This window comes from Octodon degus, unplaced genomic scaffold (genome assembly GCF_000260255.1).
Source record: "Octodon degus isolate 3935 unplaced genomic scaffold, OctDeg1.0 scaffold00215, whole genome shotgun sequence".
Lineage (NCBI taxonomy): Eukaryota > Metazoa > Chordata > Mammalia > Rodentia > Octodontidae > Octodon > Octodon degus.
In genome coordinates this window covers 1,972,696-2,000,681 of record NW_004524791.1, presented here as the reverse complement: position 1 = coordinate 2,000,681, position 27,986 = coordinate 1,972,696, and the positions used below count along the sequence as shown (strand labels likewise).

At 58.7% G+C, this 27,986-nt stretch overlaps 2 protein-coding genes across 2 annotated transcripts in view; one reads left to right on the top strand and one right to left on the bottom strand.

The window, feature by feature from the left end:
- Positions 1-3,180, top strand: part of Klhdc4 (kelch domain containing 4) — a 40,433-nt gene extending 37,253 nt beyond the window's left edge. Inside the window, exons 9-12 of the mRNA XM_023705204.1 lie at positions 2-60; positions 1,243-1,645; positions 2,451-2,570; positions 2,764-3,180. Of these exons, the coding sequence (XP_023560972.1) occupies positions 2-60; positions 1,243-1,645; positions 2,451-2,570; positions 2,764-2,978 (797 nt within the window). The 3' untranslated portion in view covers positions 2,979-3,180. The remainder of the gene's footprint in view (position 1; positions 61-1,242; positions 1,646-2,450; positions 2,571-2,763) is intronic.
- A 3,419-nt stretch (positions 3,181-6,599) lies between these two features.
- Jph3 (junctophilin 3) overlaps positions 6,600-27,986 on the bottom strand; it is a 55,758-nt gene continuing 34,371 nt past the window's right edge. The window contains exons 3-5 of the mRNA XM_004644978.2: positions 19,743-19,867; positions 16,005-16,885; positions 6,600-12,301 (exon numbers count right to left, since the gene is read on the bottom strand). Of these exons, the coding sequence (XP_004645035.1) occupies positions 12,221-12,301; positions 16,005-16,885; positions 19,743-19,867 (1,087 nt within the window). The 3' untranslated portion in view covers positions 6,600-12,220. The remainder of the gene's footprint in view (positions 12,302-16,004; positions 16,886-19,742; positions 19,868-27,986) is intronic.

Below are 27,986 nucleotides of genomic sequence, written 5' to 3'. Positions count from 1 at the left end.
TTCAATGACCTGTACTTCTACGATGCCACCAGGAACCGCTGGTTTGAAGGACAGCTGAAGGTAGGTGGGCACAGTACCATGTCAGTGTCCGCACAGAGCACAGCTTGGGTCTGTTCTCCACACTCCCTCTCATGTCCCCATTTCTTTCTCGCTAGTGAGATAACTGGGCCTCTGAGGCCCCCATGTGCTTTGGGAGGGGTGTTCTTCCTTCTGCCTGTTGAGGTGACAGCTTGTGGCCCTCGTCTGGAGCCCCTCAGCCCATCCTGGTACCGGCCGGTCAAGACCTAGACCCTCTGGCTGGTGTTGGCTCTCCTGCTGCCAGTGACGCTCGTTAGACTTCGGGCCATCTGTTGAGCAAGGCTGTGTCATAGCTGTCTCAAGTGCCTCTGGCCTGTGCTTGTCCCTAGTTTCCCATCTGGACCTGCCCAGCACAGGCAGAACCATGGGTAACTTGTAGAAGCAGACCCCAGTCAGCTGGCTCTGGAGCTGTCCTTGGAGGCCTGCTGCAGGCTGTCTGTTGGGAGGGCCAGGATGGCAGAGGCTGTGTGCTGTCTTGCCCTCGGCTCTCCAGAGCACTGAGCCAGAGGAAGGGCTAGTAGTGCTGTTCCCAGAGGGCGGGGCGCCCTGAAAGCTTGCTTGCTTTGTCCATGTGCCGCAGGCATGGAGGTCTTGTATCTGGAGCGTGGGTCTGACGTGGGTAGGCCCGGAGGTAGTGTCTGTTGGGACATTTCAATGTAAATGGCCAATGTCCTCTTGTGAGAATGATGCTCTGAGAGAAAACGACAGAGGCAGCAGAAGGGTCCAGGCTTAGCGGTACTGTGGCTGGGGAGATGGGAGTTGGATGTCCAGTGGCCTGAGAAGGAGCCTGGTGGGAGAGCTCCTAGGCTGCACGGGGGCTGAGGCCCACTGCAGGGGCTGTGGTGGATCCGCTGCTCTGGAGGACCACGTGACCCACTCTGTCCTTGGTAGCAGGCAGGGTCAGGTGTCACTGGCTTCTGCAACCTTTTGCGGAGACTGGGATTCCCAGGAACTGAGCAACCAGCATGCAGCCTGGCACGCACTGGGCCTTGTCTGCTGCGTGTCCCCCTGTGGGAAGATGTGGGGCTCCTCAGCCCAGCTCTGAGGAGACCAGGCTGCAGGAACACCTGCTCCTATCCCCATACCCCCTGGTTGCCGTCTGGGACAATGCCGGCCCCTGCCCTGCTCTTCACCTTGGGCTCTGCGCCCTTGTTCTTTCGACAGGGCCCCAAGTCAGAGAAGAAGAAAAGGAGGCGTGACAAGGTGGAGGAGCACACAGGTGCCGACAGGCAGGAGCTCGGGCCCGCCAGCGCCTCAGAGCCCCTGGAGGTGGTCACAGAGGTGGTGGCTGAGGATGGCACCGTGGTTACCATTAAACAAGTGCTCAGGACCCCAGGCCTGGTGCAGCAGCCCCCATCTGAGGACGAGGACAGTGCCATGGATCCCAGCAGCCCCAGGGTCCAGCCGTGTCCGCGTTCCAGCTCCATGCTGGCTGTCAAGCACGGGCTGCTCTTCGTCTATGGGGGGATGTTTGAAGCTGGTGACCGCCAGGTGACTCTCAACGACCTGTACTGCCTTGACCTTCACAGGATGGAGGAGTGGAAGACCTTGGTGGAGATGGACCCGAGTAAGCCAGTGGGGCTTGCATATGTCCGTGTGTGTCTTGTCACCCAAATCACTCCTCAGCTGTGCCAGGGAGCCTTACAGGGGTTTGTGCCCACCTCTGGGCCACTTTCCTAAGACCAGGACCTGGGAAGGGTCCTGTGATGGCTCAGGATATAGGCCCTGGCTAGCACCTAGAGCACGTGTGATGTGCCTGCTGAGCACAGAGCAGCCTGGCTCACCCCTCCTCAGCCCCTGGTGTTGAGCCTGTGGCCAGCCTGGCTTCTTTCTTTTTAATTAATTAATTAGTTTGTTGGTTTATGAGACTGTCTCGCTGTGTATTCCAGGGTGGCCTCAAACTCAAGGTGATCCTCCTGTCTCAGCTCCCAAGTGCTGGGGTGGCAGGCATGTGTCACCACGCCCAGTTCCTCCTCTCACCCAAGCTCTGCCTCTGCTCTTTGAGCTCTCACATCGCCAGTTTACCCCATACTATTGATGGACCCAAGCTGTTACTGATTTTTTTAAAGACTCAAAGCACAACACGTATGGTTAGGAAAAGCCTTGAAACCTTACATGTCTTCTGAGCACCACAGCTGAGGACTAAGGCTGAAGCAGGCTCAGAAGGAAGGGCCTCCACTGTGCTGCCCGCCCAGCTCTCACCCATTTCAGCTCTGGTTCTTGGCCCAGTCTGTTTTCTTACCTCTCCCAGGTGTGGGGCAGGGAAGATAGGGCTCATGTCCCAGGGTCTGCGTGGGAAGGCAGGAGCCTCTGTTGGTGGATTCCTGTCCCCTAGGCCACCATGGTAATCTCTGTTCCTTTTACCTTTGAAGAGACCCAGGAGTGGCTGGAGGAGACGGACTCAGAGGAGGACAGCAGCTCAGCCGAGGGTGCAGAGGGGGGAGATGGGGACCAGGACGAGGACAGTGAGGAGGAGAGTGATGAAGAGCGAGGTGAGCTTTGCACCACAGCTTGACTTTGTGTTGAGTGTTGAGTCCTAAGTGGATGGCAGTTGCTTGTGCCGTTTATGCGGCTTGCTGTTGATGGCAGCAGTGTGCACCCTCTCCAGGGACCTGTGATTCGCTGTTTTCTCTGTGTTGCCCTCTGTGCTGAGTGTCTCTCTTTTATTGCCCTTTTCTGGACAAGAAGAGCCACAACACCCAGAGGTGGCACCCGGGGAGCAGTACATGGACTACCTGGCCAGGACGGAGCAGCACTGGCTGAAGCTTGCTCGTGATGACTTGGGGCCCGATACCAAAGAGAAGACAGTGCTAAAGGCGGCCCAGGCCGTGGCAAAGACTTTCTTTAATGACTCAGCTCAGGGCACTGCTGAGGCCAGCGGTGAGATGGATGGTCCATGAATTCCCTTGGCGCTGGTGGGTGTGAGCCAGGTGCCACAGAGGTCACTTTCTTAGCCTGGCAAGGCCCCAGCCCTGCTCCTGAGGCTCCGCCCACTGTCAAGGAGCAGCCCCACCCATCCATGTTGCTGGGGCCTTAGGGTGAGACCGTGTGGAGGGACCCACAAGAAGTCTGTTTTCTAATAAAACAACTCTGTGTGCTTTGTGGGGCCTTTCCTTCTACAGAACAAGGAGATGAGTGTTCTGACAAGCCATGGGTCATCAAATGGGACCATTTCTGTGATGCCCGGCTGTTACGGAAGTAGCCAGAGCCAGTCCTGGTGGCGCAGGCCTGTAATCCCAGTACTTGGGAGGCTGAGGCAGGAAGAGTGCTCTGAGTTCGAGACAAGCCTGGGCTCCAAAGTGAGCTCAAGGCTAGTGTGAGCTACATAGCAAGACTCTAAAAAAGGCCACAAAGAAGAAAAAACAACAAGACACCCAGCTGAGTCTGTTATCTTTGACCTGTGGACCTGTGACCCATTGCTTGGCTTCCTTTGCTCTGTGGGCCTTTTGGCGAAAGGTTTTGGATTCATGTCTGCTTCTTCCCTCCTGGCCTTGGAAGGACTTGCTAGACATTGTTATTTACACAGGGACAGAGGAGCAGAAGCTGAGGAGCTAGGGCTCCTGCCACCCCACTGTCAGTGGCCACCACCTGATCCTGGGGCCAGGGATACACTGTGTGGGAGTCTGGTGCCTAACATGGGGACTGGCACCTACACCAGGTTGATGACAGGAGGTTAGCCTGTGCTTTACATAGTTGGGAACAGAAGTTGGGCTTTCAGTTCATACTAGTGCAGGTTCCCTTTCTTAATGCTTTTTTTCTTTCTTTTCTTTTTTTTTTTTTTTTTTCCTTTTCTTTTTGTCCTTATGAGACAGGGTTTTCCTGTGCAGCCAAGCTGGCCTCCAACTCTCAGCAGTCCTCCTAGCTCAGCCTCCTGAGTGCTGGGGTTCCAGGTGTGTGCCACCACGCGCAGCTCCTCTGATGAGCCTAAGCAGTGAGAATGTAGCGTGCATGCCTCTCTGTCTCAGTGTGTCACCACTGTGACTCCTGTTCACTCCAGAGTTGGCCGAAAGGTGGGGATACCTGGCAGAACAGGGCTCAGGCTGTGAAAGCTGGGCTGGGCTGGAAAGAAGGCCGCCGTGACCGGAAGTGTCTCGTGCTTTTGCAGCTTTGCCTGCTCAGGGGCATCAGCCCCAAGAAAATCAGGGCCTTTCAGGGCCGGAGCTCCCGCTGCAGGCTTGGACTAAACAGACGTACGTGCCAAGCTTCTGTGGCTGGGGCTGCTGTGTGCACTTTGGTGGGACCCCTGCCAGCGGCCCACCCTTGCGCTCCGAGGCAGGGGTCCGTCCCCTGGGCCTGGGGCTGTCCACCGCATCTGGGCCTATGTGGGCTGGGCTGGGACACCAGTCTGATCCTCACTCCTCGGTCCTGTCTAGAGGCTGAGGGAAATGGGCACAGCTGACAGCAGTGGGGGTCAGCTTGGCCTATGTGTTGTGCAGGTGCACTGGGGAGCAGGGGCCAGGCTGAGCTGTCTTAGCCAGTGTTTGCACAGGCAGGGCTTTTTCCAGCATTCTGGATGGAACTAGTTGGCATGTCCTTGGCAGGGGGAGGCCTGGTGTCTCAGTTACTTTTTGCTCTTGACGTATAGTGTTCCAACCACTGCATGAGGTATGGCCCTCAGTGCAGAGGGTCGGTAGAACCCACTCCTGCCTGCCCAGCATGCAGAGCTGCTCGTCCAGGGGGTTCTTGCTGTGCACCTGCGCTGCAGGAAATTAGCAGAAGTATCTTCCTTTCAGAGTAGCCTATAGCTAGGCGAGCATTGGCAGGAGGCATTTGGATCAGTTGGAGAAGCAAGGGCAAAGTCCCTGAAGAAACAGCTGGTACAGATGTTTTGCTGTGCTGTTCTGGGGGTGCTACTGAAGTTGCACATAGTGTGAATGGGGCTGCTGAACACTGAAGATCGGTGGACAGCAGCACTGCACCGGCACACTTGCAGCGTGGAGCACTGGGCAGTGTAAGCGTGCCTCCTAGGACAAGGTGGCCCTGAGGGACATTTACATTGTGAGAGGCAAGTTGGCTGCACTGGAAGTGTCAGTTGTCCAGGCAGCGTTTTGCTGCATTCAGGATGAAGCACAGCACCCTGCGTGCCTGCGGGAGTGGCCATTGGTGTGTTGTGTGTACCCTGCTCCCCTCCCCGAGGCTCCAAGACGGGTCATTGAGCCCTTTCGCCTTGCCTGCCCACCACCTGTAGGCTGGGGACGGACATCCAGGTGAGACTCCGACTCACAGGCCCAGCGGCTTGTTAGTGGCCCCGGGTGGCTTGTGCGAGGCTTGCATGGAGCTCCTCCCTGCCTCAGAACACCTGGCCTTGTAGCCTGGACTGTGTTAGGGTGAACTGGACGGGTCTGTTACGGGGGCTGAATTCCTCTGGCTTGGCTGAATTGGACAAAAAGGAGGAGAGCCACTCATTAAGCTTGGAGTTTTGTTTTGGGTTTTTTGAGGTGTGGTAGTTACTCCATGTGAAAGCTGATTCTTTTCACTGAAGTGGTACAGAGGAGGTCCATGAGTGGGTGACAAGTCTTTCTGGGAGTACACTAGAAGGAACCTCTGCCATGGAAACGGAGCCGGCTCATGTCAGAGCTAGGCGACTGGATACAACCCACACTTGGAAACCCCTCCACAGGTGTGTGGCGTGAGGGGACGTGTGCACGTTCATGTCTTTCTGAAGCAGAGGAGCTGTCTGGGGGAAGGCGGTAATCCCTCTCGGGGGGCAGCAGCAGGTTCGGGCTTGTTGGGCTTGGGGCGGCCTTCGGCCTTGGCTTCGGGGGGGTTGGGCTTTCCCGGGCTTGGCGGTTGGGGGGGGGGGGGGTGGTAGCCGGCAGCCTCCTTCTTCAGCTGTTCTGAGGGTGGTGCCGGGGGGGGCCCTGGTGGGCCGCGGAGGCTGCTGTTGTGTTGTTGTGCGGGGGGCGGCCGTGGTGCGGTGGTCGCAGCCCCGGCGGCCGCCGGTCGTGCATCATGTTGTTCCTCACAATCCCCTCGGCTGGGAGCCTCGGGAAGGCTCCGCCTGAGGGATGGGGCAGTCATCCCAGGAAAAGTGGAAGTAGAAGGCAGAGGGCGTGAGAGTCGTTTTCAAGGTCACACATGAGGCCCTCAGTGGCAGAACCTGCCCTGTCCATCCCCGTGTCCTCTGCACAGGTATGTGTGCTGTGGCTGTCACCTGTCCCCTGCCTGACCTGTGAGGCTGGGCACCCTCACCTCACAAGTGCATGCAGAATGTGGTTGGGACAGGCAAGTTAGGTCACCACCTGGTAAGTGAATAACGCAGTACAGTTATACAGACGGAGCTGCCTTCACCAGCTTCCTGCACAGAAAGTCTTCTGGACTTACGGACACGCGCTGCCTGGTGGTGCAGCTCTGTGCCTTCCTGAGGAACTGGCTTTATCCATCCTGTACCCTGGTGTCAGAAGGGACTGCAGGTAGACGCTGGTTTAGAATGAGGTAATACAAGTTCTTTTGTAGTTTCAAAGGACATTTATTACTAAAAAGGAGCAGACTGTCTTTAATCTCAACAGTGTCCCTCGCTTTTGGATGGTGATACACATAGCAGTGATATTTATCTGAACAGTTACATTCATCAGAGAAGGCTACTTTGTTTCCAGTTTGCAATTAAGCCGTTTCCAGCTGAAACAAGACAAGGCAGAGTAACTTTAGCCACTTTGTCCATAGGAACAGTCAGTATGTAGCTGGCATTTGCTTCACAATCACACTGCATTTGCAAATGGTCTACATGCGCCAAGGGAAATCACTGAGAGGAGATGCAGGTGAAAGCTGTTAGGTCAGAATTCGCTAAGAGGTGTCTAGGCCAGTGTCCATGGTTTCACGCCCTGGGAGGTTTCCCTCAGGCTGCAGGGTGTCATTTCTTTGGAAACCATGAGTGGTGCAGATGGACAGAGTCTAGCTAAAGCAGTTAGGATCCACTTGGTAGAAGGGAGGAGGAGGAGGAACGAACCAGGGTTGGGTCCACCAGCCCATGGACACCCAACAGCACTAGGCCCTCATGCCACTCATGGGCCGTGGACCAGAGGCTCCAGAGGCCAGAGCTCACCTGACCACATCCAGGTGGCTGGGGCTCCTGGACACTCAGCCTCAGGCCGGAGGGAGGGATATGTTCTGCACTGTTGCGTTGTGCCTGTACGCCCTGTCTCCCTCTAGTCTGAGGAGCCACCCTGGGCATGGCGCTCAGTCCACCCTGCTGACCAGGGTCTGCCTTGTGAACCTAGGGTGGGGGTGGGAGTTTTTTGCTGAAGGTGAGCTGTCTCCCATTTGAAAATTATGATGTTGAAAGCAAGGTATAATCCCAGCACTTGGGAGGCTGAGGCTGGAGAATCACTTGAGTTCGAGCAGCTTGAGTCACAAAGTGAGTTCAAGACCAGCCTGAACTGCATTGTAAGACCCTGCTTGTCTTATTAAAAAAAAAAAAAAAAGAAAGAAAAAAGACAATGAGAAAAGGAAGTAAACCCTGGGTATGAGCTTGCTGGTGGGTGAGATGCATGCAGCACCATGGACAACGCCTGTCTGCACAGGACCCTACATAGAAAGCTGAGTAGTTTCAGGTGGCAGGGCAGTCTCACAGCCAGCCTGGGGGGTGGCAAGGACAGACATGCACTGGCTGCTGTGAGAAGCAGCTCAGATGCTGGCCTGACTGTCACACTGGGCAGTCACCAGGACAGATGGAGTGCTATGTCCCAACAGCAGGACACCACCGCAGCCACTAGGGGCCAAGGAAGCGTCCCAAGGCTGGCTGGCTGTAGCTGTCATCAAGCAGGGGAGGCAGAGCTAGACACCAGTGCCCCACACGGCTCAGATGAGGAGCCTGTAGTTGGGGCGTGGACATGCACATGGAGGACACAGCAGCTTGGCACTCAACCAAGTGAGAGGGGAGTTTGTACCTTGAACAGTGGATGGGGTGTGGATAGGGGCCAGGATGAGGTAGGTATACGAGGTTGCTGCCTGCTGTTGTGTGTGCTCTGCTGTTCCCCAAACTGTGCCCTGCCCCCGAGTCCCCACTGAACTCCCTGCTTCTCTGAGAATAGGAACAAACTGTTGCCCTACCTGTATCTCAGGTCCTTCCAATTCTGGATTTCATACAGCAAAGAACTCCAAAGCCAGCGTTTGCGCTAGCACGTGGGCTGAAGTTTGGAGACTGCTATCCTCCGAGGTGCTCTCACTCATGGGGTTCCTGTTCTGGCAAACACTGGCGACCACATAGGTTTCCTGCCTGCATCGGTTCAGGTGCCAGCACCCTGCTGCTCCACCACCAGGGGCTCAGGGCCTGCAGGCCTGCTTTTCCTGCTTCACACCCTGTTTTGTTCCTGAGTTTGCACCCTCGGCGTAGGGCCACACTGGGGAGATGCAGCTTAGCTCTTTTTATTTTAACAAAGGCAACTGTACTTTTTCTTGCTTCTTTTAAGGCTGAGTTAGCAACGCTTCTTGGCACTTGGGGACAGATTATTTTCTCAGTCTGTGCTGACTGCCTGCATTGCCCATGGCAGCTAGGCCTGGACCAGAGAACAGAGCTAAGCAGACCCCTGAGCTGATAGCCAGAGCCCCGCCTTGCTGCCTCCGCCAGAACTCGCTGTCCTGCTATTCTGCAGGAGGGGATCTTGGCCCAGATGAGAGTAGAAATCCTGTATAAAAACCACTGTTGCCGTGTGTATTGCAGATCATGGAATGCAGTCTTTTGTCAGCTGTCCCTGTCAGTTGATTGTGGGAAAAATCAGGAGTCATGTGGCTGTGGAACCAGATGTTTTTAATTCTAGTAGGCACCTTTATGCTGAGTTTATAAGACCAACGGCAAGAAAAGTTGGAAGACAAGACCTATGGAGAGTTAATGAAACTGAGCTTAATGTAGAAGAGAAAGCAGCCCCTTCAGCCAGTGATTCAAGCAGTGTCCAGGGCACACGGGAATGAACGAGCAGCCATTGCAGCGAGGCTGCGGAGCAGTCAGAGGCCTGGCCCTGTGACCCAGTACAGCTCCCATTAGGTCGCAGCACTGTCAGTGTTTGGGGGGCAGCCTGAGCCTCCAGGCCATGGGTCCAGGCGGGAACAGGCCCTGGTACTGTCTCAAATATTTGGAAGGCTTTAAAGGACAGAAAAAACAAAGTACCAAAAAATGGTTTTGTGGATTCCCCAAGTGTTCATCTACTTGGCATCCTCAGTGCTGTCCATGGGCTTCAGCAGCGACCTTCATTTGCATGTCTGCCAGCCAACAGGAGCACATAGGGTTGGAGCCAGGACACCTGCACCCAGGCGTCACCTCACGGCTCGGGGGCCAGGGTCAGGTGGGGCTGGCTGTGGTCCTGCTCAGTACATCACTGAGGCCCGTGCTGAATGCATGTGAGGAAGAGCCCGTTGTGCTGCTCACGCCGTGCAATCAGGAGAAGCTTCCAAGACTAGGTGGTTTGACCAGGGGAAAGCTGGTCAGACGTCTTGTCTCGGAGCCTCTCCCTCCACTCAGCGGTCAGGGCAGCAGCGGTTGCATCTTGGTAGCCATGCTGAGGTTTTCTGTGTCCTCATCAGTTATTGTGGACTCTGATACATGCCCGATCATATCTTCGAGTCCTATGTGCTAACAAACTTAGAATACAAAAGAATGGGTAAATATTTTCCAGTTGCCTGAAGTTATTCAAGCACTGAATGCACTGACAAGCTCCGGCAGGCACAAGGACACTCAGCTTCAGGGCCTCCTCAGACTTTCGGAAAGGGACAGCCAAGCGGCGGGCACACACCTCCTCTCCCCCCTTTTCACAGCAGGTCTCCATGGCGGGAGAGCTGCCCTGGCAGTGAGATGATCTGCACCCCTCGGGGCCTGGTGGGATCTGGGGACAGGAGCGTTTCTTTCTGTGACCGGTTTTCACATCGGGAGTACAGAAGCAGCTTTTGAGGGCAGAAAGAGATCCTGATGCCCCTGCTTTGGTCTTCAAACTCCTCAGGTGCTCTGCACAGGCACCCATCCCGCCACGTCTATGGCTGGCCGGTCGCACATCGTCAGCGTCTCCAGCCGCAGGGCAGACAGGCTCTGGACACACAGGAGCGCCTGTCGGCTACAGCAGGGTGCCCTGTGTGGAAGTCCGAGGCCGCTTTCCGGGGTGTCCTAGACCTGCAGTGTCTTGGTCTTGAGCAGCTCCACTCCGAATTAATTCACCAGGAGTGTTGAGGAGATGGCTGTGCCCTACGCACATGCTGCACAGGTGGCATTCAGTGATGTCCCCAGCAGCAGACCAGTGCTGTGTTGCTCAGTCACCTTTGAGAGCCAACTGGGCAAGTAGCCACTAGTGCTTCTGCTGAGGGACACGCGTGTCCCTGCACTGTGCTGTGCATGTCTTGTGATGGTACGTGTGTGCCTGCGGCAGAGGGTCCCCTTGTGTGTCCGGCGTTGCCGGGGTGTACAGATGCCTGGAGTCTGTATAGTCTCATGCAGACATACAAAACACATATCCCACATGGACGTTCTTAGCGCTACAAAGAGCAGGAATCTTTATTTGGTTCACTTCAGGTCTGTAGCAACCACTTGTTATTAAAAAAGAGGAACGGAAAGTAAGATGTACAAAAAGATGTAATATCCCTTGAAAAAGCAACGTTATCAGAAATGTACTCAGTTACCTCCTGAGCCTTCCTCGCTCTCTTCTGTCCCCTAAGCCAACCGTGAAGGAACGGAGTGAATGGATAACGGAAAACAATAAAACTGAATGTAACTGGAACATGCTCTAATCTTTAGTTTATTTCTGGTTAAAAATATAGCAATCCAGTGCAGTGTAGTAAAGAAATCTGCTCGAAAGGTAGCAGAGAAACAGCTAAACATAAGCAAAGCAAGGCAGAGTCCATGAGACGGGCTGTACCCAAGAAGACTGACAGGAAGTCACGTCCGGGGCCGCCTCAGGCAGGAGCACAGGGTCCCGCACACAGATGCACCTGGACTGCTCCGGGCACATCTGTGCACATGAGCTGGGGCCGCGGGCCCCATGCACCCCTGGCTGCCTTGTCGGGTGGTGGGGCGACCCTGGGAGAGGAGGCAGAAACAGAAGGGACCTGTTTGTGTCTGACTGCACGTCAGGGAGGTACTGGGTATGCAACAGTTCAGGGAGTTTCAAGCCACTGGGTTTCAGCGACGTTCCTGTCCCAGGACCAGACCCGCTCTGGAGCAGCACTGAGGCATCTGGAGGGATATGCATATCTGTTAGGGGAAGTTGAGGCAGGCACAGTACAAAGACATGAGAACCTGTGGAGGTCAGTAACAGCGAGAAGTGACGTCCCGTGTGGGGCGTCAGTGCCAAGGACACAGAAGCCTGAATATACATCCTGCATACTGAGTGCAAAAATGCCACATGCTCAGAGCCCAGGCTTGTGTCAGGCTGTCCATGGCACAGGGCCCCAGCCCCTCCATGTGCAGATGTGCCCGGCTGGGTTGGGGCAGCCCCTGGATGTCCACAGCACAGCCTCCCTGGGCCTGGGGGAGGGGGCTGGACAGGGCAAACAGTGGGTTAGTGGAGGACAGCGGAGAAATAAGGATTTCGCTTTAAGACTCGTGGGGAGGCGGCTCGCGAGGCCGTGGGGCAGTGCTGAGAGGGGAGGGGTCGGTCTGTTTTAGGGAGAAGAGGCCTGGCCTTCTCCCCCCTGAAGTATGCAGCACAGATTTAAAGTAGAAAAGGCCTGGGCTGTCCCAGTTGCAATGGGACCCGTTTCCTGTGCCTCACACCCAGACGTGTCGCCAGGAAAAGCAGTGGCTCAACCTTCCACGTCAGCCCTTCTGTGGCTGCTCCCTCACCCGGCTAGCTGCGCTTTCCCAAGGCCACTGCCTTCTACACCCCTGACCAGAAGTGTGAGGACAGTGACAACATGGTGACATTTTCTTTTTTGCTGCTGGTCTGCTGGGATCCCTTCTCCCCACATCAAGCTGGAGGGTCGGCGTGCTGGCCTCCTTCTGCCATGCCACACAGCATAGTGTTATACAAGCGAAGAATTTTGGCTAAAATCCAAAAAACATTACCCAGAAAAAAAGGCAAACTGTGAGTAATACCCAATCATGTTGTTCTTCTGTGAAAAGACTTGGAAGTTGTGGGGCTGTCCAAGCTAGGATCTTCCCTTTTGTTGTTTTGTGTTTAACGGTCTTCTGTACACCGTTACTTTCGCAATCGAGACAATCATCTCAGATGAAAAAGTTAATAAACAAAATGGCAACTCCAATGTTGAGCAGGATCACCATGACGACCAGAATGGGAGCTGAGCCCTGGAACAGAAGGGAGAGGAGAGGTGAGGGTGGCCGCCACAGGTCCATCCCGTCTCAACAAGACGGGCTCCGAGGGCCCGGGGCACGAGACAGTCCGTATGGTCTCAGGTGTAGGGTCCTGCTCTGAGCATCAGCCAGCTCCCCAGGGTCTTGGGGTATCAGCACAGTGGCTGAGCTCCAGATACCCTTCTGCCCGGGCCACAGACTGCATCAGTCCTGGCCCAGCTGGTGTGCAGTAGTTGCCTGTAACGCCCCCTCTGGGAGTGCTTCATGTTTTGGGCTCAGCACCCGGGGCCTGCCCCTGCCCTCCACCCCAGATGTGTCCCGGGCCCAGCCAGCCCAAGACTCCCTTCTGCAGTGACTCTGCAGACAGCCCCTGCCTGTGGGCTGCCCATGCTGGGCTGGATGGGAAGAGTCACTCAGAAGTGGACCTCAGGAGAGCCAAGCTCTGGGGACAAATATCAGTGTGGGGGTGGCTGTCCCCGGAGGGATGTGGCCCCAAGAATGGAAGGTGCTCAGGGCCTCAAAACAGGCACTGATCAGGCGTGGCATCCTCTGCAGTGGTGTCCCTCGCCTGCCCACAGCCACGGGCCATCTGGGAAAGATCTCTCCCTGCACCCTGCCAGCTGCAGAGAAGTCACGCGTGTCTGTGCCCAGGCTGGATGCAGAACGTGCCAAGCAGGGACACTGAGCATGCATGGCTTCCCGGAGCAAAGACCCTGCTATTGTGCAGGCCAGGCCTCAACCTTCAGGCACTTCAGAGGCAGCCACTTTCCTGCCACCACATCCCTGTGGTGGTCACATTTTGGAAACAGGAGGGTGCTTCCCCGTCAGAGCAGTAACTGGGAGTGCCTTTCCCACAGGGAGCCCACAGCCAGCTCCTCCCTCTCAGGTGGAAGACGGGCAGCGCGGCTGTTCCCCAGAAGTTCATTCAGAACGACTACAGGACCCAGCTCCCCACTGCTACAGGTGTAACCCCCAGGCCACACCCACCCGAAGCGTGGGCACAACAGCGTGGAAATGAAAACCAGGTGTCCAAAGCGTGGCTGGTCAGGACCCTCATGTCCCCACAGTGGAAGGTCACTCTGCTGTGACAAACAGCAAGGCCCTGGCTTGTGTATCACACATGTGGAAAACAGTGCCAAGTGAGGGAGCCAGATAGGCCACTTACTGTGTGAGCTGGAAGGAGGCCAGCCCATACACAGGACAGAGCGGGTGCCAGGCGGGCTGTGGAGGGACTGCATAGTGTGTGGGGAGGATGTCTCAGAGTGACCGGACGGGCAGGCCACTGAACTGCACCTTCAAACCGCTGAGGTGTGTGTACGAGTTGTCAGTGAAATTGCCAGGAGAGCAGGTGGCCTCCCAGGCGGGGCCTGTCCCAGAGGCCGGGGGCCTCACCAGAACCCCTGGGCCCTGCGAAGTCGTGAGGCGCTCAGCCCCGGTCCTCGGAGGGTGCCGTCTGTGCCCGATGAGAAGCGGCCTGGGATCCTGCCAGCCTGCACATCCCTGTCTCCAGTCTGTGCACTAGCTTGACTGACACCTGCAGTGTCCTCAGGCCCGCCACCAGGCCACCAGCCGAGGATGCTGGGAGCCTGCCAGTGACAGAGGTTTTCTATCTGGGCTCCACAGCCAGTGAGCACCTCTTCAGCTTGGCAAAACCTTCAGAGATGGGCCTCACCTCCAAACCTCTGAGCTCCAGGCCAGGCCTGCCTGCGGCCCCACTGGGCCCCACGCTGCACCTCGCTGGGACTCCTCTGTCTGCTGACTACCGCACGCCTTCCCGAGGGAGGCCCTGCCTGCGGGGGATGCGCCTGCTTGAGACTCTTAAGAACCGTGCTCCGCTAAACTCCAGGCAGCAAAGCACTTTCTAAACTCACCAGGTTGGCTGAGAGGAAGACACATGGCCACCCCAGGCGGCAGAGTGGCACCCTGGGCTTTGCTCGGCAGGAGCAAGTGAGCTGGCCTCGAGACCTCATCCCAGCAAGGCAGAGCTGTGTCTTAACTGGCAGGGCCCTGGGGTGGCAGAGATGCCAGCGCCACGCTGCATGGCACTGGCTGGGCCAGCCCTGAGCAACAGGGAGACCACGAGGCCTGCAGCCTGCTGCCCTCATGCGGGAGGGAGGCGGTTGCTCGCAGTCCTGGGAGCAACAGGACATGTACAGGTCCGCATACAGGCACCCTGGGTGTGCGGATCCTGGGAGCTGAGGGGGGCAGGCATGCCACCACACACACCCAACCAGTGTCACCGGTAACCACCACAGGCGCACAGTACTTCACAGAGAAATGGCCAGCTAAGGGCAGAGCTAGAGAGAGCACCTTGGTCCCCACCTGTGGTGACTGCATTCATGGGCCAGAGCCCCCCCGAGATGAGCAGTGGGGACGGGTTCAGGCTGGGCACTGTGTTGAGGGCCCCTCAGCCTCCCCCACCACAGGCTCCCTGGGTGAGGGAAATGCCCCAGCCAGAGGACACCAGTCAGAGCTGTGACACCTGGCCCTCCCAAAGGCCACACTCCCTGTCCCTGCCATGAACACTGCAGGGGTAAGCCACCTCCAAGGTCCCCAAGGGATAAGTGGCGGCCAGGACCCAGGGCACACTCAGGGGCTCCTTCCAGGTGGACTCTGCAGAAGCCCATGCTGGCCAGGCCCGGGGAGCTTGGATTTGAAGCACCAGGAAGCGCTAGTTTGGTTTAGCAGGCTAAATATAGAGCCGGTCCCGCATTTCCCACCCGCCCATCTCTCCGCAGCTCTTAAAATAGCAGACAGCTGGCTGCCGCCACCAGCCATGTCGCCATGTCGGGGGAAATAGAGTTGTAAGTGTGAGCTGGCATTTCAGTCCCAGGGGAGCACGCAGCTGCCCCGGGTGTGGGGGAGGAGAGCGGCTCAGGAGGCAACCAGGCTTCAGGTGGCAGCAGGGAGGAGCGCACAGGTGCCTAAGAGGCCTCAGCCAGACTCCTGGGGGTGGGACAAAGTGCTGGCACACCAAGACCACCCACAGGAGTGGGACCCCACACAGCTCTGCCAGCTGTGAGCTGGCCCACCTCACCTGGGGACCTTTGGGGTTCCAGATGCGTGGTGAAGCCAAGGCCAGGATAGGCACGAGGGGTCCCGCTGACACTGGCCTCCCTCCCACTCCTCTGCGCGTAGCTGACCTCGACCTTCCAGCCTGCCCCAGAGGGAGGTGCATTTCCTCTAAATCCAAGCCAGTAGGACAGACAGAAGGCCTGAGGAGGTGGAGTCTCACGCGGGTCCTCACTCAGGCCCCGCCTCAGTATCGCCCTACACGGCGCAAGGGTCCTGAGGTCAGAGTGCGGGGCAGAGCCCACATCTCTAGCTCCTAGGAAAGCAGCTGTGTTCCAGGACCACAGAGCCTCCTCTGGAAAGGATGCCCCAGGGCAGAACCTGGTAGCACCCGCTCCCGCTGCTCTGGGCCATCTCTGCCTAGGACAGGGTGTGGCGCCCCACCCAGGACCTGGCAAGAAGGTGCTTGGGAGCCAAAATGCCAGGACATGGCACATGTTTCTCTCAAGTGGGTACACGATCTCCCCACCCAACCTTGTGGGTGGCCCAGCTCCTGACAAAAGCAATACCTGGCCTGAGGGTCCCCAGTGCGCCCCTACCCCAAGAGGAAGCCAGAGTCTTTGACACCCCAGGTTAGAAAGTTCCGGTTCCCCATGGCCCACAGACTGTGCAGGTGGCCACTAACCGTGCTGGACTTGAGCTCGTCCCCCGTCTCTTCATCGGACTCCAGGGCCACAGGCAGGGACTTCTGGGGAGGGGAGAAGGTGAGGTCCCAGCGCAGCAGCCGGGGCGCGGGCTGGTCCCCCAGCCGCAGGCTCCCCAGCTTCTGCACCGTGGGCTCGGCAGAGGCTGGCCTGAGGCTCTCCTTGTTCTGGGCCTTGAGCCGGGGTCTCTGCAGCCCGAAGCCCCTGTCCTCGGGGGCACGCCGCTCACCGCCTGCACCCCGACTGTGGCGCCGCCTCTGGGGGTGTACCTCCTGTGAGCCCGAGTCCATCCTCAGCAGCGGCTTCATCTCCAGCTTGTAGGTGCTGGGCTGCTCCTCGTCTGGCTCGGGCAGCTTGGCACCCCCTGAGCTGGGGTTGCTGGCCCGGTGGTGGCAAGTCCACGAGAAGGCGGTGGGAGACTCCGTCCGCCGCTCCCGGGGTTTGGGGTTCCCGGGCAGCTTGTGGCCCGAGCTCCGGGTGCGGAAGTCCTCAGCTGGGTGGCCACTGCGCAGGGCGCCGCTGCGGACACCCCTGGAGCCGCCAGCCTTCTCCTCGCCCCAGCTGTTGCGGGCATAGTCCCCTCCCCGGCCCTCCACTAGCATCTGGATGTCCCCTCCCCGCTCCTCGTCCATGGAGACCTGCCGGGAGAAGTGGGCCACCTTGTTCCTGGAGGTGGGAGGCGGAGGCGTAGCTGCAGGGCTTGCGGGGAAGCTCTGCAGGGGGCTGTCGTCGGGGGTCAGGTCGGAAGGCGTGGTGCCCTTGCGATACAGCTCCGGGCTCTCCTGCTGCAGGGGGCTCCCGGTGGACAGCACCTCGATGTCGTCGCAGGAAACTTGGTGCTGCGGCCTCTGGTACTCGAGCCCTTGGAGGAGGAGAGAGAGCATAGAGGAGGGTCATCTGGAGCTCACCAGGGGGAAGGGTGGAGGGACCCAGCCACTCTGCCTGGCCAGGATGCTCCAGATGACCCCTGCCCACCACAGGGTAGAGGACAGGGCCCACCTAGGCCCCTGGCCTCACTGGCTGGTGCCAGAGCCTGGGCAGCCAGTGCCCCCCACTTGCTGGGACAGGACCTCTCTGCCTTGGGATGAGCTCAGGCCAGCCACCCCCCCCACCTGTGGGGTTCCCAGAGACCCCATGTATCATTCCAAGGCTTCCAGAAGCAGGGAGCAGACCTGGGCACCTGCAGGCAGGGTTCCCACCCCAAGGTGGCTTTGTCCCAGGTCCCAGGATGCGCATGGGGGTTAGTGGAGCAGGCTGTTACTAGGAGCCCCTTGGGTGCATCCCTTTTAGTAAACAGTCACACGTGTCCTAGCAGAGTTAGGGACACACGCAGCCTGCTCGATCCAAGCAGAAGCCCAGGCTTGCCAACTGTAACCTGTGGGTCACAGAGTTCTGCTTGAGACTGCCACCATGGCCACAGCCAGGACACTGAGAGAAACCTGAGTCTAGCCACACTCCCGCCTTGCACCCAGGGCCTCCTGCCACGCCTGCCTCCCTCTGGCCCACAGTTCGAGCCTCTTTGGTCAGACCCCATGGTTGCCCTGTGGTTGGACACAGCTGTGCCCAGACACCAGGGGCCATGAGCAGGACCCTGAGCTCAGCAGCTTCCCAGGCCTTCCTGGGCGTCCAGCAGACATGCACCCTGATGCGGCAGCCTCCCAGCCAGGCCTACCCTCGGCTATGTGAGTTCCAGGCTACAAGAGGTTCTCCTCACACAGGAGTTTGGTGTGCTTGCACTCCGTCCCACAGCCCCAAGCCTAGGAGCCGGAGGCCGCCCCGGCCCAGCACACCGACCACTCACTCCAGCTTGCAGGCCGGCCTCCACGCTCTTCTCTTCTGCCCGGAGCTTTCTGAGACCTCAGCAAGACTCGCTCCTGTGTGGCCTCGATGGTGCACACAGCAGCTCAAAGGCATACAGGCTAAACCCAGCTCCAGCTCCCCGTGGACCCCGAACCGCATCCTGCCCAACATTCCCTAGTGCATTCTAGATGGAAGCAGCGAGTGCCCAGATGTTGGGAAAACAAGTTCCAGAGCTGACCCAAGACTGCTCCACCACTCACAAGCGTGCATGTGAGCCTGGATGGGAGGCTGAGGTGGGGGCGGAGCTCAGAGGCCATCTCAGGGAGCAAAGGGGAGCAAAGGGGAGCCGGAGGCCCAGCCAGGCAAGATTGGCTCCAGCGGGTCTGGAGGCACAGCGCTGTGATGTGACCGCCAAGCTCCGAGTCTGGGCCCCACTTGGGGGGGATCGAGGCCTGCTGCCCTCCTTACACGCTGAGGCTTGCTCCAGTTGTCCCTGAGCCCACCTGTACCTGTCATGAGGCAGCTTCGGACTCAAGACAGTAGCCCAGGGCCACCCTGCAGGCGCCACAGAGGGCAGGTTCCTAGAACAACAGAGGCCAAAGTCCAGCTATGTAGGAGCTGGCTGCCTCAGGGGCTCAGAGCAGCCTCAGGCCTGGGCCTCTGCAGCTTCGGGACCTGGTGCTCCTGGCTTGTGCTGATGTCACTTAGTCCCTGTCTTGTCCGTGCTGCGCTTGGAGAATACTTGCCATCGGCTTCCAGTCCCTGTGCAGTCCTGTTTGTTTTCCTGTATTTTAGGGAAGGGTCTACAGGGTGTTCAGGGTCTCACTACTAGGTCGGACTTACAGTGATCCGCCTGTTTACAGCCTCCCAAGAGCTGGGATCGTAGGTGCACACCACCATGCCCTGTCTCCCTGTGCAATCCTGAAGATCTCACGTCCAGGTCTTTGGCCCCGATTGCACCCATGGGGCTACTTCTGGTAGTGGGCTGGGGGCTCCTGAGAGGTGGGCAAGGGCCGAGGAGATGGGGACTGGAGTGTTCTGTTCTTCTGACTTTCCCTCCAGGCCTGGCATGGCAGGCTTGGCAAGACCTTGCCCAAGGAAGAGACAGACACAGAAGGGAACAACGGCCCCTTTCTCATCCAGCCTGAGCACCCAGGAGAGGAATGGTGGCCACTGTGGGCGAGGCCAAGCTGACCCCGGAAAGGTAGCTGGGATACTCTATCTTGACCGTGGCATCCTGTCTGGCTGCAGCAGCCAGCTCAGGGCTGCTTATGGGACTGCAGACCCTGCCCCCACTCACCCAACATGGGGTGCACGGGGGGGGGGGGGAATCCTAACCCCGTTTTGTGGGGCCACAGAGCACAGATGAGGCTTCCTACTGAGGCCACAGGGCAGCGTGCGACAGCCCGTGAGACTGAGGTGGGCCTCCTGCTGCCGAGTCCCTCCGCCCCAGTGCTCCAGGGGTGGGGGTAAGGGGGACCAGGCCATAGACGAGGACACCACAGCACTAGCCTGGAGCCAGGAGGCCCAGCCCCTTCCTGGGGTGTGGCAGAGCTACACCAGCAGCCATCCACATGGCAGCCCGATGCCACGTGGCTGTGCGTGTCTCACATGGAAGCTAACAGAAGACTTGGGCTAGGGCTCGCTGGCACCTGCCACAGTGGGTGAGCAAATGGCATTGTATCCCCACAGGAGGCTCAAGGGTGACACAGGCAGCGTAGACGTGGGGCAGGCGTACACGGAGACGTGGACACACAGCACACACCTGTGCAGCAGCACGCCCGGGCAGCCAGCTGCAGGAAGGGAAGCGGGCCCTGGTGAGACGTGTGCTGTGGGCGGGGCCTTGGGAGCCCAGTGAGCTCGGCCGGGGACACGTGCTGCCAGGCCCCGTGGAGCCGCCTGTCAGCAGTGGGACTCACCGTTTTCCCGGTGCTGGAAGGAAGGCGAGAACTCTTTGGCAGTGATCCGGGCAATCCGAGCTTCCTCCTGGGCTTTCTGAGCCGCTGTGAGGGCTGCCTCAGCCTTGGCCCGTGAGTGGGAGGTCCTGAGGAGACAGGGAAGCTATGATGGTGAGCAGAAGTGAGGGCAGCCCCAGGGTCCAGGCCAGTGTCAGCCTCTCAGCAGCAGGCAGAGACAAAGGCTGGACAACCTTGTCAGCCCTCAGCCCTCAGGACCTTGTCCTCCATCCATTCATCCAACCGCTCAACAAACATGGGTACCAACAACCAGCCTGGGTGTAGGACATACTGGAAATGTGCTTGTTCTTGCTAGACTCAAATGTCCTTTGCACGTGCAGGAAGGCCCCAAGTCAGGTGAGGCCACGCCCATAGCAGACCACCACCTGCAGCCTCCAGCAAGTCCCACTGCAGGAGGACAGCCTCCTGTCACCCAGCGTCAGCCAAGCTCCAGGAGTGGGCAAGGGCGATGGCCAGGGCCACCCCCGCCGAGTCCCGAGGGCCATCCTGCCTCCTGAGACAAGGGCTAGACGGGTGCACAGGCCTGGAATCATTTCCCCATCACCGGTCCCCAGGACCCCAAGACAGAGGGACACTGCCCCAGGTCTCCTGGGAGCCTCGGCAAGGCCCGGGCGTGGCTCACAGCCCCAGGGCTTCCTCATTCTGCTGGAGGCCAAGGCCAAGACCTGGATGCCAGGTCTGTGTCTAAGGAGGTCCCGCGTTCTGCCCACAGCCCGCCGCCTCTGCATGTTCTCTACTTGAGGAGAAGAAAGGCTGCTCTCCAGGGCTTCTTTCTAAGGGTGCTGACCCCACCCTGGACCCTTCGTCAGCCCCCAGAGTTCCTGCTGCTATACAGCCTGGTGACACACGCCCAGCCTGTCCCCTCTTCTGCGGTGCTCAGTAGTTGGGGAGCTGGGCTGATCTGAGCCCTCCATTCTTTCCTCAAAGTCCCACCCTGCTAACAGGAATGATTTCACAGGAGCAGATCAATAGTGGCACATGCACGGACACAGAAATGGGAGTCCCAGCCACTGAGGACACCTGGCTCCCACGGCCTCAGGGGGCACCTCCGCCCTGAGCTCCCTCGGCACTGAAGAGCGAAGACAGTGCTTGTGCCAACTACCAGGGAAAACTGGCCATCTCTAGCACCCCCATGACCCGTGTCCTGGGAGCCTGGGATGGTACCACGCCTGCTGGGAGGCCACGTGGGACTGCGGGCAGGAGTGATGGGGCCTGGCGGAGTCGCCACCAGGACCTCGAGGCCCCCGCCTGGGCAGCAGCGGGCAGCGCCCAGTGCCCTTGGGGATCAGGGGTGGGGCCTTTGGAGGGGTCGCAGCCTGGAGACACAAGGCCTGTGTAGTGACCTCGCAGGCAGAGCATGCCTGGCTCCTGTCTGATCGCAGGCAGCCTGCTCTTCAGAGAGACAAGGGCTAAGCTGGAGCATGGGGCTGGGAGAGAGGCGCCCCAGTCGCATCTGCAGCCAGCGAGGTGGCCCTGAGCTCACCTCAGTACAGGTACTCTGCTTCCTGGACGGCTGAAGAGCCTGTTCTTTGTTCTGGTAGTAACTCGTGTTCCGAATCAGGGTCTTAATATGCAGCCCAGCGGGCATGGAGCTCACAGCCCCAGACTCAGCCTCCTGAGGGCTGGGTGCTGCGCACCGCAACTGGCTCTGTAATACTGGGGTGCTTGGGACTGTGCCGCCATTGCTGTCACCCTCTGCAGCCCAAAGGGACCCGGAGCCTGCGTGGCCCACCCCAACCCCACCCTAGCTGCTGGTGGTTCACTTGGTTCCAGTCAGTCTGTCTGCTCTGGACATCGCATCTTTTCTCCTTTGCTACGAAGGTCAAACGCCCATCACATGAAATGAACCATTCTAAGGCCTGTGCCCAGTGCCTTGAGGTCCCTCAGCCACCAGCTGCCTTTCTGGGGACCAGTCAGTGAATGAACCCTGAAGTTGTGCAGACATGGTGCCCTGAAAGCTGGTCCAGGGGATGCGAAGACCTCTGCTCTTGCCCTCGAAGCTCTGGGGTCCTGGGACAGGCCTCATACGAGGCCCACATACCAGGGATGCAGGGCTGGGAGCAAGGGGCCTGCGTTAGGTCAGTGCCAGGGAGGGGCCTGCTCAGTGAATCACCTGGCACCAGGGCTCAGCCTGGGCCCTGTCCCACTGCCAAGGAGCAGAGGCGGCCAGCAAGTGACCCAGGGATGAGGTAATTCATGGCCATGATGGGAGCAGAGACCAGAAAGATCCATGCCTGGGACACATGCCAGAGAACAGTCACTCAGGCACAGGGCTCCCTGGAGGCCAAGGCAAGTGGAGAAATGCCACCAGTCACCATGGTAAGCTGGAGCTGCAGAGGCGAGTGGCGGCAGCCAGGCCTGAACCTAGAGGAGGTTCGTGGTGGCCTCAGAGGTCACTGGGTGACATGCATAGAGCAGGCCCAGTGCAGCTCTGTGGGGCGAGGCAGCACGTGGGATTCAAGCTCGCCCTGTGACTGCACAGCAGAGCTTTGTCTGCTGCTGCCAGAGGTGGCTGTCTCTGATGGGACGAACGCAGATGAACACGGAGCCTTCAGGGCTCGGCACAGGAGCAGGCACCCCAGAGAGGAGAGGCACAGGCCAGCCTCACGGGGACTCCGCGCAGAGCCAGCTGGCGCAGGAGGACGGGGGCGGGCTGTGGAGCAGACAGCCTCCGCGAGCTGCAGCCCTGTCCACAGCGGGTGAACCACGCAGGGCAAGGCAGCTGCTTGCAGGAGGAAGTTGTGGGACTGAAAAGCAGGTGCGATGTTTTCTGAGGTTCAACTTTGGAGGTTCCCCCTTCACAGGACAACACGAGGACTTCATTCTTCTGAGTGGCCACCTCCGCCCCAAAGGCCAGGGTGCAGCCTTGAAACACAGGAGAGGCACCCATCCCCACGTCCCTCTGTCTGCCCTGCTCTTCCTGGACATGAGGCTCAGCTACAACAGCTCATCCTGGGAAGGATGTGGCCCATTTGCCATTGGGGTGGACACGTCAGCCTGCCTCTCACAAGTCCCTTTCTATGCTGAATGGTGAGGAATAAAACCCCACCTTCCTCGCCCACTGATGTTGCCTGGCAGCTCCTGCACCCCCTGGCTGCCCAGGGAGGGGGACCCCGCTACAGCTGCCCGGCAGCAGCACCTGTGCCAGTCCTCCACCAAGGTCCTCGGGGTAGCGCTGAGGTCTCCACCTTCCAACTGGGGATGTGGCCCTGTGCAAAGACCTTGGGGACAACCCCAGTGCTGCCAGGCCACTGCACCTGACGAACATCTGACACCTGGTCTGGTGATCCTTGGCCGTCCCTGGATGTGGCCAGGACCGCGGGCTCCTTTCACAGCCATCGTCACTACAGTGCATCGTGATTTTTCATAGGCACCTCGCCTAGAAAGGGTGGAACTTTGCCCCTCCCAGACCCCCTACAAGACAGGAGGGGCAGGCAGGAGACACTGCAGAGGGACCACCGTGAATTTAACACTGCATGTATGTACGTGTGTACATTCACATGTGTGTGAGAACAGGCTTCCCTGAGCCTGGAATGAAGTGGACTGAAGGGCTCAGTGCACTTGACAGCAGAGTGCCCGGAGAGGCAGAGGGACAGACTTCAGGGCTCGGTCCCGAGCCCCGCTCTCCCAACAGTGGCTCCTGCCCTGCACAGGGTCCTGACCCCTGGCAGCCCATGCCTCAGTGATACTCTCGGGTTGTTCTGCACAGTGATTTCACCTCCTCTTCCTGTCCCCAGCACCCTGACACCTGTGGTTGTCCCTAGTAGCTGATCTCCACGGGCCAGGACAGGAAGGAGAACTGAGGCCCCCATCAGGGTGTGATGGTACATGTCTGTCATCCAGCATCCAGAAGGCTGAGGCAGGGGCATTGAAGGTTTGAGCCCAGCCTGGGCAACAAAGCAAGACCCTATCTCAAAATATTAAAAAGGGAGGGGGCCTGGGGTTCAATTCCCAGTACTGCAGAAAACCAAACCAAACCAAGACACGCACCAACCATTCCCAGGAGGCGGAGCAGCCGGTGGGCGCTTTTAATTTATGTGATCGAAACCCCAGATCTGGAGCTCGAACTCCCCGAGAGGTAGGCCCTGCAATCCTGCAGCAGCTGTCCCAGGGGGTCCCCAGGTCCCTCCCACAGGGACTCATGCCTGGCACTGGGTGCGCCGCACAGACTCCATCTGTTATGCCAACAACAAGAAAGAAAACCAATCAGGGCCACAGTGTGAAGGAAACAAGCTGTCCTGCTGGGAAGCGCTGCACACAGTCACCAACACCAGGCAGGACAGACAAAGGTGAAGACGCTGCCAGAGGCAAGGGCTGTCCTCGGGGCCCTCGGGGGCTATGGGCGTGGCTCTGAACCGGGCACACTGAGCACTGGCTATGTGGCTCTCGGGCTGGGCGCCTCCTGCGGGCTGCGTTTCTCGAGCGTCCCCGAGGGACACTGAGTCCAGAGACTGCAAGATGGAAGAGATCACGCCTGAGTCACCAGGCGCAGCCAGCTTGCCCACACCTGGCTGCCAGCCAGGGAGATCCGTCCTGGGCATCCAAACCTAGAGTCCCCAAGAGCCTCCTGGGCTCAGGCCAGGCTGCTGATCCTGAGCTGCTGCTGGAGGTGGGATCTGGCAGGAAGCGGGATGGGGCGTGGCCGGGTGCCTGCCTCCCTCAGGCTGCCTCCCTGCCCTTGTCTTGTCCACCAGGCTGCCCTGCCATGGTGCTGGTTGACCAGGGATTGAAACCACCACAAATCTGGAGCCAAAATCAACTTCGCGTTCCTAAAGTTACAGTATTGGGGAACTTAATGACAGCCTGTCTCAAAATAAAGCATTAAAAAGGAAGGGAGATGAGGAAAAGTCACTAGGGTGTCATTCTGATGTCCAGCCACAGGCCAGTGGGAAGACACGGGTGTCGCCTGAGCCTCGGCACCCGATCAGTGTCCTGGCTCTGCCTCAGTCCCCTCCCTGAGCCTGAGCCCTGTGTCATGGGCAGCTATGGGACTGTGGCAGGGGGGTGGGGAGCAGTGAATCACCCTTGTCTCTGCTGGCAGTCCCGGGCTGTCCTGACGCAGGCTGGCGGCTTCTGCCCGTTCCCTGACCCCTCCGGCCTGGGCTCGCCTGCAGGTTTGGCTTGATTCTTGGCTTGGAAGGACACCCAGGCCGAGGGAAGTGGCAGGCACTCTTGTCCACCTGCCAGCCAGCAGGGGAGGAGCTGCCCGCAGGGCCAGGGCCAGTGGGGCAGTCAGGGTGGGAGAAGGCTCGAGGCCGAGCTCCTCATGCAGCGCTCACAGCACGCAGGCCTCGTCTGCTTCCCGGGAGTCTGCACTCTCCACCCCACAGGTTCCCAGCAGGCGTCAAAGATGAGAGCCCAGGCCCCTGCTGCAGGCTCTGTGTGCTGGGCCTGCCGGGACACAGGACCCTCTTCCTGCTCCTCCTGCCCATTCTGAGGCTCAGGGAGGCCCACAGAGGAACAAGGGCTTTTCAGAGGTGAACCTTGGAACAAAGCTGGTGGGCGAGAGCCAGACTGCAGGCCACTACGCAGAAAGTGCCCACCAGGACCAGGCAGTGCCCGCCAGTGTAGGGCTGACCTTTTATGACAGCTGTTCTGTTTTCAGGTTACGTAGCTACAAAGAGCTGCCCGCAATCAGAGGGACACGGAGTGGTGCACCCCATTGGTGGTGGGCCCATGGACCCAGGTCCCAATGCAGGGCGGAGGCCCTGGCACCGCATCATGAAGGCCGCCCTGTTGCCGACTCGCGCATCCTCGGGAGTGGTAAAAGCCAAGCCCGCCCGTTCCCATCTCGGTGTGCTGGGTTGTCCTGCACCAGGGTGGGAGCATGGCTCGGGGTCCCTCTGCTGGCAACGAGCCCCATGTCCGCCACTGCGAGTGTGGGTGGGGGTCCTCTAGGAGCCCCAGGCAGTCGTGGTGTCCACACAGCTGTGGCCAGCTGCTCTGGTTGCGTGGCTGGCTCTGTGGACGAGTCCTGTTTCCCAGCACCATGCACTCCTGTGGGACAGGGACTGTGCAGAGCCGCTGTGGCCCTCACGCTGAACAGCCAGCCCTGCGGGCTCCTGGCCCAGTGTCCGCCCTTCCATGGGAGCCTGCCTGCCTGCCTGCCTCCCTCCTCTCTCTGCCTTCTTCCTCCCTTCCCTCCCTCCTTCCTTTTTTTTGTTCTTTCCTACTTTCTTTTGGAAGAACTCAAGGCACCCCAGGGCAGGGCATGGCCAAGGGCTTGGGCAGGGCGGACAGGGCCAGGCAGGTGGGTGTGGAGGCACATCAGGAACACAGTGGCCACTTCCTGTCCCTCTGGGCAGCAGTGACACAGGCAGGGTAAGCTTGCGAACTGCCCCACCTGGCCCCAACAGCATCCACAGTGTCCATCTGGATGAGGTGAGGCCCCACAGAAGCCGCCTAGACAGCGAGCAGGAGAAGGTGGCTCTACCCAACTCTGCGGTCTCTGCTGTGGCCTGGTGGGGGCCCAGGATGACAGGGCAGTGGCCTGAAGGACTGGGGTAGGGGGGCTTCCTGGGCCCTAGATGGTGACCCCAGCGACATGGCCAAACCGCCCAGTGTTGGTCACACTCAAGGTCTGTGACTGGACAGCTTCTTTTATAAATCACGAAAGTAATATATAAGTTCTTTACCAGAAAAAAATTAATTAAAAAAAAAGTTCTTTACCAGGTGTGGTGGCCTGCACTGGTAACCCCAGCACTCAGGAGGCTGAGGCAGGAGGATCGCCAAGAGTTTGAGGCCAACCTGGGCTACACAGTGAGTTCAAGGCCATCCTTGACTATATACCAAGATTTTGCACCAAAAAAAATTTTTTTTTTTTTTTTTTAAGCAAAAAGGCTGGGGATGTAGCACAGTGGTACAGCACCTGCCTGGCAAGGTGAGGTCCTGAGTTCAATTCCCAGTACCAAAAATAAATAATAAATAAAATAAGCCAGAAGTTTAAAGAACAGAAGGAAAATTCCTCTTCCGCCCTACCCCGCCTCCCAACCTCCCCCAGGAAGCTGCTCGGGGCCCCAGTGCACTCCCTTTTGGCTCTCTTCCTACTTGCCTGCAGACACACGCCTCTGCGTGTCCCCCGCCTGCACTCAGACTTGCTCTTGCCCCCACGTCGTGGGCACCGCCACTCGGTGAGGTCACGTGTGTCACCTTCACTGCCCACAGACTGCAGTTGAGATCCCCACCTGAAAACCTGAGCTCCAAACCAAACTGCCGTGCACCCCGAAGCATCCCGCGCCCACAGGCCTGCCCTGGGAGTTTCCCAGGGCAGGTCGGTCACAAGGACGGCGAACTGAAAGCACCATGAGGTGGCCGTCCAGCTGTGTGCAGCAGGAGAACAGCAAGCACAGGGACTTCGGGCTCAGACTAGCCCTCCACCCGGGACATCGAATTCGGTTTCCAACAACCTGATACAACTCACAACCAGACACGCCGCCCGGCGTTCCGGATGAGCTGCCCAGCCCGCCCTCGGCCGAGAGCGCCCCTTCTGGGATGCCTGCACTTGGTGCTCGGTGCCCACCCTGTTCTCCCGGCTCTTTTTAACCCAGCACTTGTCTCGGGATCGTTCCATATCGGCAGACAGAAAGCTTGGCACTGCCCGCGTCGGGGGTCCCTGACACACGCCGTTCTCTGCAATTTCAAGTCCAGCCTGAGGTTGCGTTCCTGACTTCTGCACAAATCTTGGGTCTTTGGGATGAATTTCCGGAAGCTGAATCCAGCTGCTCTGCCCCACGGCGTATGCTTTGCTACAGACAAGTATGCTTTGCTGTCCCGGGGAGGGGGCGACTCTCATGCCCACCAGCTGTGTGAGAGGCCCCTGCCCGTCCTGCCACCTAAAATCAGTGACTGTGCCCTCATCGTGCCCACGCTGCTGGGCGGAACCCAGTCACCTCACGCAGGTGCGGCTCCTGTGTCTGGCACAGGGATGTGGCTGACTGCTTACTGGCTGATTTGTAGCAGTGTTTTTTCTTTCTTTCTTTCTTCTTCTTCTTCTTCTTTTTTTTTAATGTTTCCTTTATTTATTTTTTCTTTTTTATGGTCAGCTAGCCTACCCTGGTGGCGGGGCTGGCATGGCATGTGGTGGTGGGGACTGAACCGAGGTCCCTGCATGCTTGCCTAAGCTTGCCTAAGCAGGTGCTTTTGACCGCTGAGCTATCTCGCCAGCCCCGTGTTTTCCGTAGGCAGAAG